The sequence below is a fragment of the Semicossyphus pulcher genome, unplaced genomic scaffold (genome assembly GCF_022749685.1).
Source record: "Semicossyphus pulcher isolate SPU_LCO1_2020_fin unplaced genomic scaffold, fSemPul1.0.p SCAF_12, whole genome shotgun sequence".
Classification (NCBI taxonomy): domain Eukaryota; kingdom Metazoa; phylum Chordata; class Actinopteri; order Labriformes; family Labridae; genus Semicossyphus; species Semicossyphus pulcher.
The window spans coordinates 4,643,413-4,658,043 of NW_027211626.1; the positions used below are offsets into that span (position 1 = coordinate 4,643,413).

The 14,631-nt window shown below is 39.1% G+C and overlaps 1 protein-coding gene across 1 annotated transcript in view; it reads left to right on the forward strand.

Moving 5' to 3' along the window:
* The first annotated feature begins 324 nt into the window (after positions 1-324).
* lmbrd1 (LMBR1 domain containing 1) overlaps positions 325-14,631 on the forward strand; it is a 70,825-nt gene continuing 56,518 nt past the window's right edge. Inside the window, exons 1-3 of the mRNA XM_069658626.1 lie at positions 325-393; positions 2,627-2,803; positions 3,940-4,003. Of these exons, the coding sequence (XP_069514727.1) occupies positions 328-393; positions 2,627-2,803; positions 3,940-4,003 (307 nt within the window). The 5' untranslated portion in view covers positions 325-327. The remainder of the gene's footprint in view (positions 394-2,626; positions 2,804-3,939; positions 4,004-14,631) is intronic.

The window sequence follows — 14,631 nt, forward strand, 5'->3', positions numbered from 1 at the left end:
CACATATACACATTTATAAATAAAATGTACGTAATCTACGTCTTCAAATATAGGTGTAGGACTGTCTGCTGCTTCCGGTAGACTCCACTGCTCCACTTTATGTGACTATGTACGTGTCTCTCTCTCTCTTTACATTTCCTCCAGTCTCACCACCAGTAAAGCTGTTGAATTCTATCGGTCATTAAACCTCCTGTAATTATCCACAAAAATAATGGACACATCTACAGACGTGGATGGACTTTCTGCGGAGACGTCACTGATGCTTCTCGCCCTCCAGCGCGGTGACGTCAACCGGAGCACGTGGTTTTGTTATTGCAGGAAGTGAAAATGGCGGCTCAGTCGTTGCTCACCGAGTCTGTGCTCGGATGGTCTATTTTCACCTTTATACTATTGGTAAGCAAATGTATCGTTGCCTAGTCGCTTAATTAATAATTAGAGCGTCATACCGTTTGTTTGAATGTTTTAGAAGGTGAAGAGGTTGCTTGGTTAAGGAGTTACCAAGCGCTACATGGCTACAGAGTATTAACGCCAATATAGGCTTTGGATTTAAGCTAACATTAGCCATGACACACTTACAGGCTGTTTTTTGTAAGCGCCCAGGGAAGGATTAAGTTTACCTTTAGCGCTATATTTTATACTATTTGGAACAGAGGCAGTGCAAACCAGGTCAAAAACAGCCGGTAATCTTCCTTCAGTATACAAAATATTAACATATTCGGTCAGATTATTCTTAGTAACAGCAAGCCACTGTACTTCCGCTTCTATTATTACAGTTATATTTCTTAAGCATTAAGAGTGATAGTGTTACTTTCTATCCGTTGCTCAGAGACTATTTGGGATAGACCAACCAAATTTACACAATATTTATTTGAATGGAAGAAATCAGATGTTGCATCTGATCCCAACCCTGGGGATGCTGCAACATTGCAAAATATATTAAACATCTCAAATCTACTTTTTTGTCTCAATAAACTTGGTGTTCTAAAATATGCATTTTGTTACAATAACATTATATTTATATATTTATCCAGTAAAATTTCGGGTTTAAGCTTTGTCTGTTTATGCATACAACATAAGGCTGACCAAAAGTACATAGAGATGTCAATCATGTGTTTAATCCCTCCCTATATGTCTGTGAGAGAGGAAAGATGTGTTTAAAATTATTTTATTTAACATGTATTTGTTCAATAAATACATCCTGTTAGTCAAGACAAAACATTTTTTAGGTAGACACATTGACTTTGACAGGTGCTAACCATGTCTCTCAGAAGTCAACAAAATTTATATAAATGTTTAGGACAGTACAACAAAATACAGCTCATAAAAAAAGTGTAATGCCTCCAAAAGAAGTAGTAGTTTTTGACAAATACAGCTGTACATTTTGAATGTGTCTTCCCTCTGTCTTGTGGGTGAAAAGTTTAACTGAGCATGTGCAATATGAGTGCTGTCTCTCTTCAAGAAACAAGTCTTATGACATCTTTTCTTAGTCTCCCTTGCTTAAATAAATGCCTTAAACTTAGTCACCTAACTAGGTAATCTGCTGCCTGTTTGAGCGCTCATTACCCAAGCTGTCATTCAGAGTCACATGGCCAAATCAGAAGCTGCCAAGAAGAATGCTTGGATGCCAACAAATGGCTCTGCCTCCCAACTCACCGCTTGCAGCCCTTTTATTTGAACAAACCTTTCAATGGATCTTATTTGGATGCAAAGCCTGCGTCATTACCTGACAAAACAAGCAGCCAGAGGCTTAAGGCTGTGGGCCTTTAATTGATCCTGTCTGTGAATGGCAGCCCTTGATCTGAAGGGACTGGTTTTAGCAGTGTCCTCACTTCTTACAGACTGTGTGCCTGGAATATGACCTTGTCATTTTGGAGCCCCTGTTATGTTACTATGAGTAATGAGCTTACTCCTTGTTAAAATGAAAAACTCTTATTTTGTCCTTTTCATGTTTAACAGCAACAGAATAAATTAGCAAATTCATGGATTTTTTTCCCCAAAAAGCTGCATAGTTTCACTGAATTCTGCTACGTATAAAAGATCAATTTTGTGTTATTTCCTGTCACTTCTCAACAATATCAGAGAGTGTGTTCTCACTGTAATGCTAAAAGGGGAGGAGGGGGCGTGATGATATAATCAGATCAGCTGTTTTGCAGCACCTGCAGTCGTGCTATTCTCAGTTTATAATACCCTACTTGTTATGTTAACACTTTGGTTTGAGTATTTCTTTTTGGCAGTAACAGCAACACACACATACACAAACTGAATCTAGAGTTTCCAAGCTCTGTGTTCATCAGGCCTAGGGGTATACATCCTGATGAACACAGGATGATGAAGTGTAACAAAATATTGCACTGCAACATGGATCAATGTAAGATACACAAGGAAAGAATTTTTGCATGGTATTACACCAGATTGCATTAGTTATTATAGTTGTTTTAACCCCTGTATGTCATTGCTTTTATTATTATTGTCTTTTGAATGTTATTAATTGCATGACAAAAAACATAACAAAACATAAAAAAAATAATTTTTGTTATTAAAATAGTCTCTCAGATTTTCCTTGTGTGTCTTCACCATAATACTGTACCCTGTTGTTTTTAACGCTATTCATTTTTTCCCCGTTTAGGTAATCCTTGCTTTCTGCTGGGTCTACATTCGGAAATTCCAAAGTCGTCAGGAGAGTGAAGTTGTTTCAACCATCACAGCAATATGTGCACTGGCCATTGCTTTGATAACGTCTGCACTTCTTCCAGTTGACATATTCCTTGTCTCCTTCATGAAGTATCCCAATGGTACCTATAAGGTTGGTGTCTGTTTTGCTTATAGCACCCGTTAAATCTATTTGAAAAATGCTAATTACCTTCTCCTGAGGCTGTTTGTAATGGCTTTGTAATGTCTTAGAATTAGTGTACAACTGTTATTGCCCAATTGTAAGAGCTTAATGCATTTCTTGGCTCCTTAATTTTTTGCCTAAGTCATCTCATTTGTTTCTCTCTTTTTGAAGATTAAGCAAAGTGTGTAAAAATATCTTTATTTGAACTGCAGGTAATTTGTTGCTTTTTGTTGGGGTGGTGCATTATTTGATATTTTTTGTACCATTTCGTCACAGCCCCCTAACAAAGGCTGCACTTATCAGCCTTTGACTTAATGGAAGATTATTTCTTTTTTTCCTGTTACCTTTTGATAAGCAAATATGCATAAAAGCACCTGATGTCTTTTTCTGTGTTAAATTGACAGGTGCAAACAGAAAATGAAATAATAATAGTACTAGCTTTTTACAGGAAATGATAATTTGTGCATGACTCAGAGAAGTGAGAATCATGACAATGTGGATCCTGACAGGAGTGACACAAGCATTTTTCTTAAGGCTGTTACTCTTCAAAAACATAATCATCCCTTCAATCTTTCTGCAGCTTTTCAGATTTGACAATTCATTCTTAAAGTAAAATGCAGGAAATAGAAGATTATGATGGACAATATCCCCCACCTGTGCTTCATATGAATAAAAATGGATTTAGACAAAGGTCTGACAGCCTTGAGTTATTCCTCCCTCACTGTCAGGTTTTTGCATCACTTTCTACGTCTGAATTCAGTTTATGAAACTAGGTAAACAGAGCTGCCAGAGCACTGTTATTGCCACATATTCTTGCTAGCTTGGCATAACCCTTTCTCCAAGGTCTTGGATGCAATCATTAAGCAGTGTATTGTCTTTTTTATGTCTGTCTTGAATGCTGATAAAAGTATCCACAAAATACACCATGCCTCACTCTGTCTTGTTGTTACTTACCACATTTTATTCATACAGATTGTTGATTTTTTCTTAATGAGCTTTAATCTAACTGATGTCAATTCTCAGTGATCGTTGTACCCTTGCTGTCCCTTTAATATTTAACTAATTTCTAACTTTTACCATGGATTATTTCCTTCTGTAACTTACAGGAATGGGCAGCAAACAATGAGACGAGAGGGCAAATTGAAGACACTGTGCTGTATGGATATTACAGTAAGTGCATTCTGTTCATACGTCTATTTTGCTGCACATAACAACTGGACTGGAGAGGATTTCCTAAAGACATATTCCATGAATTTGCCTTATTTGAATATTTGTAGCTTTTTTATGATCAGTGTGCTTCCTCATATTGATATAAAGTCAACCATACCCCCGCTTCCAATTCATGCCAGTTAATTCTAACAACACCTGGGGCTGGACTCACCCACACTGCAATCCTAGTTCGTTTGTAGTCAAACTTTTGGATTCACACTGGCTCAGTTTTTCCCATAAAGGTTACTTGGGCTGCACATCTTACCTGCTCTTGAGCTGTTTTTTTTCAGGCTATCAAGATATATTAGAAGCCCACACAATAGCTCACTAATACGGAAACAGTCTGTCATTTTTAAATTCACTAAATTTAATTCACAGAACCAGATATAGTCATAACATGGCAGTCTATAAATGATACGTATAATACAATGAGCAACAATGGCAGTTCTGTTAAAACATTAAATAATAAAGTGCCCTTTTTACATGGTTATGTTAATGGACTGACAGAACAGCTTATTTTCCATCATGACGCACATTATCAGGCATATAAAACATTTAAGTGTTTCATGTCAAACTGCCTCTATGATCAGTAAAATGAGAGGAATATGTCAAACAGCAGTCAGCTCGCATTAGTCAGTAATAGCTGGCAATTCTAAATTATATTTACTGTTACGCATTAAATATGCTAAATTGTTTTAATTTAGATGTAACTTGTGCAGTAGATGGAACACATACAGTATTTCCATCACTATGTCACTACAATAGTAAGTTTGCTACATTGCGCGCGGTGTTTATGGGCAATGAGCATCATATTAACTCCCACGATTAGTTCAATGACACTTAAGCAAAGGCATGTCTTGTCCACTCTGTTGTGTTAAACTTTGCTTTATAGTCTTCAGATATTGGTCTCATGTATTTTTAATAATGCAATGCATTCTTTATTTGTGATTTTATGGATATACATTATGTATCATGCAAATTTCTGTTAATGTTCATAATATATTTTCTTTGTTGGACCCTAATATGATGCAATGAGAGCCTAATTTCCCCTTTAGAGACCTATCATGGGATCGGTTAATAAATTATTAAAGTGCTGTGTTGTGCATGTTGCATGGTTTTGGTTACAAAGTCTGCCTTCTACATGTGCAGGCATGTACAGACTGCTTGTTAAAAATTTGCCTGACCCTCCTAATAGTGTTGCATTCAAAAGGTGGCTTCGTGTAATTCCAGCATTGTCAGAGCCAAGATTCAACCTGAATAGAAGTGTAATTAGTGAGTATAATGAAAACACCTGTTTGCACACAGGATAACAGTTCTCCACAAGGAGCTGTTTGGTCATTGTCAGACCAGTTTTAAACACGCCAACCCCCATCCCAACGTCTGCTACAAAGTAGGTCTTTTAAAGGCATTCTGGCTTTTTAACAACCAAATCGATACAGTTCAAAATGACTGTATTGGGTGCCGATTTGGCTCAGCGGTTAAATCGGCGACCATATACAGAGGCTATGGTCCTCGATGCGACAGCCCCGAGTTCAACTCCCGCCTTCAGCCCTTCGTGCATGTCATCCCCACTCTCTCTTCCCCCATTTCCGCCACTATCCACTGTCCTCTCTCTAAAATAAAGGCATAAAAAGCCAAAAAAAAAGGCTGCGTTTCAATGAGGTTAGCTACTTTCCTGGTCCCAGTACTGTCGAGCTGGTTGAGTGTCCTGGCTTATTCGGACACTTGAGCTGTGTCCCAATCCAGGGGCTGCAGCCTGCAAAGGAGGCGGTCCACAGAGGATGCTCCATTCATAGCCTGGGTAGACTGTTAAAGCCGAACTGAAATGAGACGGTCTGGTCGACCCTTGCGCTGCTCCTGTCGCCAAGCAACAGTTAGCTAGCGACTAACTAACTAGCATAACTAACGTTGTGTAAGTTAACCTATTATTTTAACGGGCCCTTTCATTTTCATAAACATGTGTAACACTAGGTATTTGATTGAGTTGAAACCAAAACCTTTTACATTTTAAAGTGTATTCCTTGGCCGTTTAAAAGTCCGCCATTTCGTTTGAATTGGCGTGCAATGCATTTTGGGATACGGTGGGCCACGAAGAATGCACCTCATGGATCCTTCGCGGCCTGGGAAAGGGAGGATGCATTTGTCGACTGCATCTGAAGTAGCCTTCGAATTTGGAGAGCCTTCGACACGTTTCTGTGATGTAATCGACCTTCAAATACGGCCTTCGAAGGCTGCAGCCCCTGGATTGGGACACAGCTTTGGATGGAATTGAGCCATCGCTAATAAAATTATTTTCAACTGAGCATTTCCTGCCACAAGTTACAGTCTATGTATTTGCATGCACAGAAGATAACGTGTTTATGTCACCATCTCCAGGCAATAAGGGGAAGAGCTGCAGTTTTGAGAACTTTGCCACCTACTGGCATTGAGTGTTATAGCTGCTAGAGGTTTTACTCTTTTATCCCCTGCTAAGAGATATAACAGATACAATCAGGGAAGCTACAAAAACAAAAACAAAAGTTTTTGCAATTAATGCTTGTTTGATTCGTATTGCAACTTCTTTTCACTTATCTGAAGGCTTGTGTTCTTTGTCCTATTCGACTTGCAAAACAAAACAACAAAAAACACAAAAGCACTGAAGTCAGAAAACCACCCAGCTAGTCTAGACGTGTTTCTTTCAACCTAATTGTCACAATTAGCTTTGTCACTGATAATCTGTTTTAGACTTTGGCTTTAGCACACTGTTGTATAATTCTCTTGGTCTGCGGGAGGGCAGGTTCAGTCCCCATGCATCACTCCATAATTTAGGTATTTCTGCATGGTTGCAATTCATGGGGACGGTCTCCAGGCTGTTTGGGTGATAAATTGCTAACTCAAAGCTATTAGTGCCACTGAAATATCTTGTTGATTGTCATATTACGGGATAAAAGAGTTTGTTGTCTTTGACGACAGCAAATTCAGTCGTACCAGAGACACTATATCACACGTTTTCTAACAGATGCTGGCTTAAAGTGCCTGTCAGCAACACTGTTATGTACCGTCTGTTCACAAATGCCAAATGCAAGGGAGACAAGCTGTCTCCTTTCCCAGACAGGCCAATCAAAGAAACCTCTTCCACTGGTATAGTGACATCTGAAAATTGGCTTTCATAGACCAAGAACACTGCACATGAATCAGCAGTCAAGGAGCCATAGTACACGGTCCTCTGGACTGGATGATTTCAAACACATGATTTATTTCTTCCGTCATGGTTGTGATTAGAAGGCAGAGCTATGTCATGTCAGTAAATTAATTCATTTGTTGGCCAAACTGCCTTGAAACCATGTTCATAGTGCAACTGGGACACTCAGAAAATCTGTCACACATCAAAGTAAAAGAAAATATTTGATTTATTTATTGGTTTAGCAAAAATATTTGCAGTTAGGAGGAGTAAATGTTAAGTAACAATCTCTGTAATTGTTTAGAGTTGCTGCTGATGCTGCTGTACTTCATGCAGCACTGCAAATTGTGCAAGTCATGCTTTGCCCTTTTAATCTTATTCCATGTCAAGGCTTTGATTTTGCATTGTGTGTTAAGTAGGCTTTAAAATCAAATAACTATAGTGACTTTGCTATTTACAGAAGAAGAGGAAATACTGTTGTTTTTTATTTATAAATTCTCCTAAGTAGCTGACAAATCATATACATACTAAGATTATGCATTCTAGGAATTGGGGAAGGGTAAGAGTGCAGCTTGAGTGCGTTTGCCACTTCCCTCAAGCATGTATGTATTGTGATCACAGCTCTGGGAGTGTGTGTTGCGTGCAGAAATATCAGCTTGCAAATGTGTTGTTGTTTTGTAACCTTTAGCTGCTGATAAGGAAGTTTGAGTGCTTGTAACATCAGAGCCTTGTAGTTGTGATTGATATTGTGCTCAGTTCCTCAGGTGCGGGGCATAATTTTAGGAGAAAAAAAGTGCATAATAAGTGCTGCGAATGCATTCCAATCTTAGAGGTGCCAGCAATTGACCCATCATTTAACATAGGGCAAGTTTCTAAAATCATTGAACTGGTTGTTATGATTAGATTTGGAGTAGCTTTAATGTGCCAGAATTCATCTTGGGGACAGTGGGTATTATTATAGTAATGAATTATGAGATTGTTGCAAATGTGCCACTCAGCCAATCATTTGCCTTAGCTTTAAGGTCCAACACTTATATAATAATGCACACAGTACTGCACAAATGATTTTTTGGAAAGCCAAATGGGATTCCTGATGCATTTCCTTGTGACTTCATGTGTCTGCAGTGAATGAATGTTTGTGAGGATGACAGTGCTGAGGCTGAGCAAAGTCATACTTTTGTCGTAGGCTAATTATAAAAAGGAGAAATCTAATTTTGGCAGGATGCTTTTTTACTATCCTGTTATTTTAGTTGTTTATGGAGAACCAGAGCCTGTTTCTTCTCTATTTTAATGAGCATTACATTTTTATTTACCAGTAGGTGGAGACCAAGCTCCATGTGTGTTGCCTGCACAGCATGCTTACAAATCTAACCTTTAAAGTTGAATTTACTTTAAGGCCATATTTGACAGCACTGTCCATTTGTCTCCAAATGGAATAATTGCAGGGCTGACGGAGAGATTTGCTGTTCCCTCCACTGGAGCATGTTTTTTTTTCTCTAAGGTAGATTGATTTGTATTCAGTGGCGATCACATTTAATAAGCATGTGTATATCCAGTCATTTTGAGGGGGCCTCTCCATTATTTACTTGATGTTTGAAATTATTTGATGGACTTGAATAACTGTCACTTGTCACCAGTTGCTGTATGTGTGTAATTGTCTCTGGACACGTGTTTAATCAAACCTATGTTTAACGTTGTCAACATTTCTGTTTTGAATCCACTTTCCAGCTCTATAATTACCCTGTGGAGTATTATAAGCACTGTTGTCATACTGGGGGGATTATAATACAGTAACATTCAGTTGTTAATTGGTTTGTTACCATTTAATCAAGTTTGTTCATTCGTAAAAGGAATCAACAATGAATCAAGGGGAGTGGGTAACATTGTTAAAAATAAGGGTTGTTCTAAATGTGCAGTTAGTCTTTGTCAGTGGTGTGAAATTTCACTGTATCTCAGATTCTTTTCTTTCATGATAGCTACAGTAAACATGAGCTGCAACTTCAGAAGTAGGTCAAGTAAATGCATTTCACTTATGTAACATCTCAGACGGCTTAAAACTAAAAATGTTGACATGATACAGAAAAGAAAATGGAACACAAAGTGAAAATCTTCAGTCAAGGTGAAACGTTACTTGAGTACAGCTTGCAGTTGTTCCCGTATAATATGATATAAAATGTACCGTCAGCCTGACAGAGGACTTGCATGTCTGTAACTTAGACCACCACTTCCTTTTAGAGTCCAAATAGCTTTTCATGATCTTCGATGAACCCTCAGTTTGAAAGCCAAGCCTTTCAATCACCAGCTTCTGTCCATTTGTACATTTCCTTGGACTGCTCAGTACTTCAAAGCAGTGGTGCATAAGACCCTTAAGCAACAGGGCAAAATACCCCTGGGCCCTTTGAATAAATCATTGGCTTTCTCTGTGCCTTTTTTAACGCCATTTGTAGAGAAGAAGCCGGAGAGGATGCAACCCTCTTGTAAATACACTGCAAGTACTTTCTTGTTGCCTGTGATTCCTTTCCAGCTACATGTGCTGACTGAATTTTATTGGGAAGTGGTAGCCTAGTGCTTCTTTTAAGAGCGTTCAGTAAAAACCTTGACAAATTGCAGTTTTATTTTGGAGGGCAGCTTTGTGCGCAACAGAGAGGCCTTCAGCGATAAGAACATTGTCCAGTGTGCATGAGAAACAAAAGGCACTTTTCTTGCCAGTGTGCAAAAACCACAGCCCCATACCTCATCACTTCCCCCTTTTGTCAACCTCTAAATATTCAAAACAGGGATTCAGACTTTTAAACCCTGGAAAACATTTTTAGTCAGCAGTTACCTCTCTATGGAATATGCTTATAACAATATACAATGGAACCCAGCTAATGCTGAATATTGGAGACTGGTGCTAAGGCTATCCAGTTAAAATGCAGATATTAGTTTTTAACATAAACAGAAATAGAGGGATCGCTTTAATTTGGTTATTAAAGAATTAGAAAGAAATATATTAAGCAAGGCATTTTACAAGGAAAAATGGAATTTGCCTAATAATGTTTGAGCTGCATTGTTCATTATTGGCCCTTACGATATCTTTGGAATTTTGGTAAAGTAATTTATTGTTAGTAATCGGTATATAAATTCCCTGATACCAATATTTCTGTAAATGGTAAATGGACTGTACTTATGTAGCGCTTTTCTAGTCTATGCGACCACTCAAAGCTGCTTTTACATTACATATCACATCCCCCCATTCACACACACATTCATACACTGATGGCAGAGGCTGCTACCTAAAGTCCCCAACTGTCCGATTGAAAGACGACCGACTCTACCACTTAGCCACAGCCGCCCCTATTAAGCTAATATTTGCCAGTAAGATTAGCTTTACTGGTATGGATTCTATATATCACCGTATACAAATTTTCTCCTCATTGTATTATTCGCTGTGTCCCAATCCAGGGGCTGCAGCCTTTGAAGGCCATATTTGAAGTTGCGTCACAGCTGCGCGTTGAAGGCTGTCCCAATTCGAAGGCTCCTTCAGATGCGGCCGACAAATGCGTCCTCCTTTTCCCGGGCCATGAAGGATCCATCGGTTGCATCCTTCGCAGCCCACTGTATTAGACGATTCATTGCGCGCGAATTCAAACGAGATGGCGGAGGAATAAAGTTTTAAATGTAAAAGTTTTTGGTTTCAACTCAATCGAATAGCTAGCATTACACGTTTCCAAAAATGAAGGGCCCTTGAAGCAAATTATCTTTAAAATAATAGGTTAAGTTACGTGACGTTAGTTATGCTAGTTAGTTATCCCGCTAGCTAGCTGTTGCTCGGCGACAGGAGCGGTGTTTGGTGATGCAGGGGTTAGGGCAGGAACATCTGGTGATGCGTACAGGAAATCCTCCGTAGACCAGACCGCCTGATTTCAGTTTGGCTTTAACGGTCTGCGTTGGCTATGAATGATGCATCCTTTGTAGACCGTCTCCTTTGAAGGCTGCATCCCCTGGATTGGGAACTATTGTTTCCTTTGCCATTAATCTTAGAAGAATCTAATCCTAGTTAATCCTAACATTTATTACCTGTTATGTTAAACCGATTGTGTACATTGGATAACTAAGATTAAAAAGCCATCGTTAAAGTTTAGTGATTTCTTATTCAAAATAAAGCCGAACTATACAAACAAAGGAGCCCAAAGAGAAAGTCCATCACAGTTGAATATAACACAACCCTCCCACTGTTACAGTAAATCCGTCATATGCTTCGTTGATTGATGTTTCATTGACAGTTAGTCTGCCAGACAGTTAAAAATAACTTTTCCATGTCTAGCTTTTCCAATGTTCTTGGGAAAAATAATGCTCAAATGTCATCACTTCATGATGAACGTCCCCATTACCACACAAGGATCCGATAAGAGGATGAGGTTGATGAAAACATACTCTGAATGCAGCCACGTTTCTTTTCTGATATGCATTCAATTTCACATTATCGCCTTTCTAGAGTTCTTCGAATTGCTCGGGAACAGAAATGTTTTCCACAAACGTCAACTGAAGCATCCTAAATGCAGTCTGCAACAGGCGAGGGAACAATTTCACAGAGATGGATATTACAGCACATACTTCTGTCCACAGACACAGATGGCGCATACATGCACACACTATTGCAAATACCACACTGATGTAACATATCGTACTGTCCTTGCAGGAATGAGACTCCTTTCTACCAGACCTAATGATATTTTAAAAAGATCTTCTGTGGCTGTTATTAATATTTTTCTTATGTATCCACTGTCAGGTGCATCATGTGGAACAAAACAAAAGCAAAATGTATTCTGTTTTCCTTCTAAGTGTGTTCAGTGAAGCTATAAACGTTATGTTTAACACACCGATCTTCTGGCTCAGGAACATTTAGATAATTTGGTGCATAAAGATGTTGCTCCTCCATATCAGCTCACTAGTCTTTGAAGGACGTGCTTTTGAAATTGATGTTCCCTACTTCCTGCAACAATGGACAAGGAGCCCTGTGGAGTCCATTTGTTCTACTTTAGTTTTTCTTTCAACCACAAAACCTTACATGGATGTGTAAGTGAAGCAGACTGGTTCCCTAAGTAACTAGGTTAGATGAATTAGCGTGTAATATATAATCTATACAGTTCCTATTAGTTTCAAGAGAGTATGTTTGACATCGGGAGTAAGGTTCACTGCTTGCTGCTGTCATGTCAGCTTGAAGCCTGAAGTTCGATATGTAAGTGGGGGGAGAGCAAGTATTACTCATAACAGCTCAGTATGATGTCTATGCAAACATACTGCTAATATACTGTAAGGAATGGGAGCAAGCAGGCATCTCGGAAGAAGGAGGAGAAGAAGAAGAAGAAGCATGCACAAACAGCAGCCCATGGACATGCATTAATGCAGAGATGTCAGATTGAGGGTGCTGCAGAGGTTACAATGGACAAGTGAAGCGCCTTGAGCAGTTTGGGAGGGCCCCCTGACACTGCTCATGAAGTGAACTGGCACCTCTTCACCAGCCTAATTTCCATACTCGGTCCACACCAGGACTTGAACCGGCAACCCTCTGGTTTCCAAGCCAAGTCCCTACAGACTGAGATACTTGTAGTATTCATATACAATGATATTGGGTTTCCTTTTCTAAGTAAGATCTTCAATCACAAATGCACTGTGTCGTCAAAGTTATTACAGGGAGGTAAAGCAAGCTTCCTTCTTTTTGCACAACGTTTACGTCTGGACAATGTTGAGCTGCCCGAATGTTTGTGTTATTTCTGTTATACATGACTTTGCCAAGACATAGGCCCTTATGTTAAAATGGAAAAACTGTTAGACCTCAGATGGACCATGTTTGTTTTTGCTTTCTGTCAGCTTTGAAATGGATCATCGTCAATCATTGAACCCATATTAGGATATGAATCAAGGGTAGAGAATTTGTCTGTGCTCTGTCTGCCATGAACTTCCATGGATCTATTATTGTATTCATAATTAAAAACAGCAAAACATCCCCAAAATACATAAACTTAAATATTCTACAGTCATTAAAGTTGAGCAATAATTAATCTACAAATTCTTCATACCTTTTGAAACCCTGTAAATCAGCTCTCTTTGACTGGCTTGAAAGATGGCCAACACAAACTTACAACAGCCAGCCTTGATACTCTATCGGCCTATGAACTACTTTTTGTCTTTCATCTTAGCAAACATCTGTTTTACTCAACACATCCAGCAGAAACAAAGTAACACAGGCATCATGTCCTTCATACTACCTGTCAACTAACTCCAATTTTACTAGTGTTTTATCCCAGGTTGCCCCCTCTAAAGGTGATGCCACTGCTTCCCTTGATGTTTACACGATAAGAGAGTGCAAGCTCAAAGTGTCGTAGCTTTCAGCATATTTCTGTACAGACAGATATTTTCATCAGTCTCTTGAGTCCGTGTTTCTGTGAGTAATCTCAGCTGGCATTTAGTTTTCACATAAAATATGTTTCATTTCGTCTTCAATGGAAAACAGTCCAGGTGCTAATGCTTGTGATGGGCCTCAGAAAGGTGAGGTCAAGGGTCGAATGTTTTCATTAACTTGACATGCTGGGGGGAGCGAACCAGCTTGGATTGATAGGTGGTAATGGGTATAATCATCATACATTGCCAAAAATAATTATCACAACATAATGAGGTATAACCATTGCTTGTGTTGATGTCCTCACATTGTTTCCCCAGCTGGCACTACATTGGTAGACGAGGATTTTCTCACCACCTCTCCCATCAATCCTCCAAAAATATTTTAATCATAGTGCCTCCCCCATGAGAAAACTGGAGTGTATTCTATAATGAACACAACAGCTATATAAAGGGTTAAGGAAGGACATTTAATTATTTAGAAGTCTCATCTCTGTCAGGGGGATAAATGTGCAAACTTTTATCCCTGGTCAGGCATTCCTCCCAGTAGAAGATCTGCTTAGAGAGTAATGGATGATCCATGGTAATGCAGTATGACCTATTCTCTCAGTGTGTTAATATTCATGGTGTTATGATTAATTTTACCCATTCCTTTAACCCACAAGCATATGCCAGCGGCTGCATACTGTGCATGCCTTGCATTTATTGGCTGCTGGCATCGTCCTAAACTCGGTTTGTCTGCCTGTAAATGAGTGTAAATGGATACCTTAGTGCAGCAATGAGCATGTGTTTATTGAAAGTAATGCCCTGTCACAATCACAGCTGGAAAAAAGCAAGCCACTTTAACAGTGACATTCATTTGTCTGCTGCAGAGAGAGCTTTTGTGAAATATAGTCCACTTCACAGGGGGGCATGTTTGTACTTGCTTCAGGCCATGCATTCTTGACTGATATTGAAGAGCTGCTTTACACATGTACACTGCAGTAGAACTGTGGTGCTGTCTGATGTTATGGATTAAATGTTAATTAGGAGCAGGTTTTTCAATTTA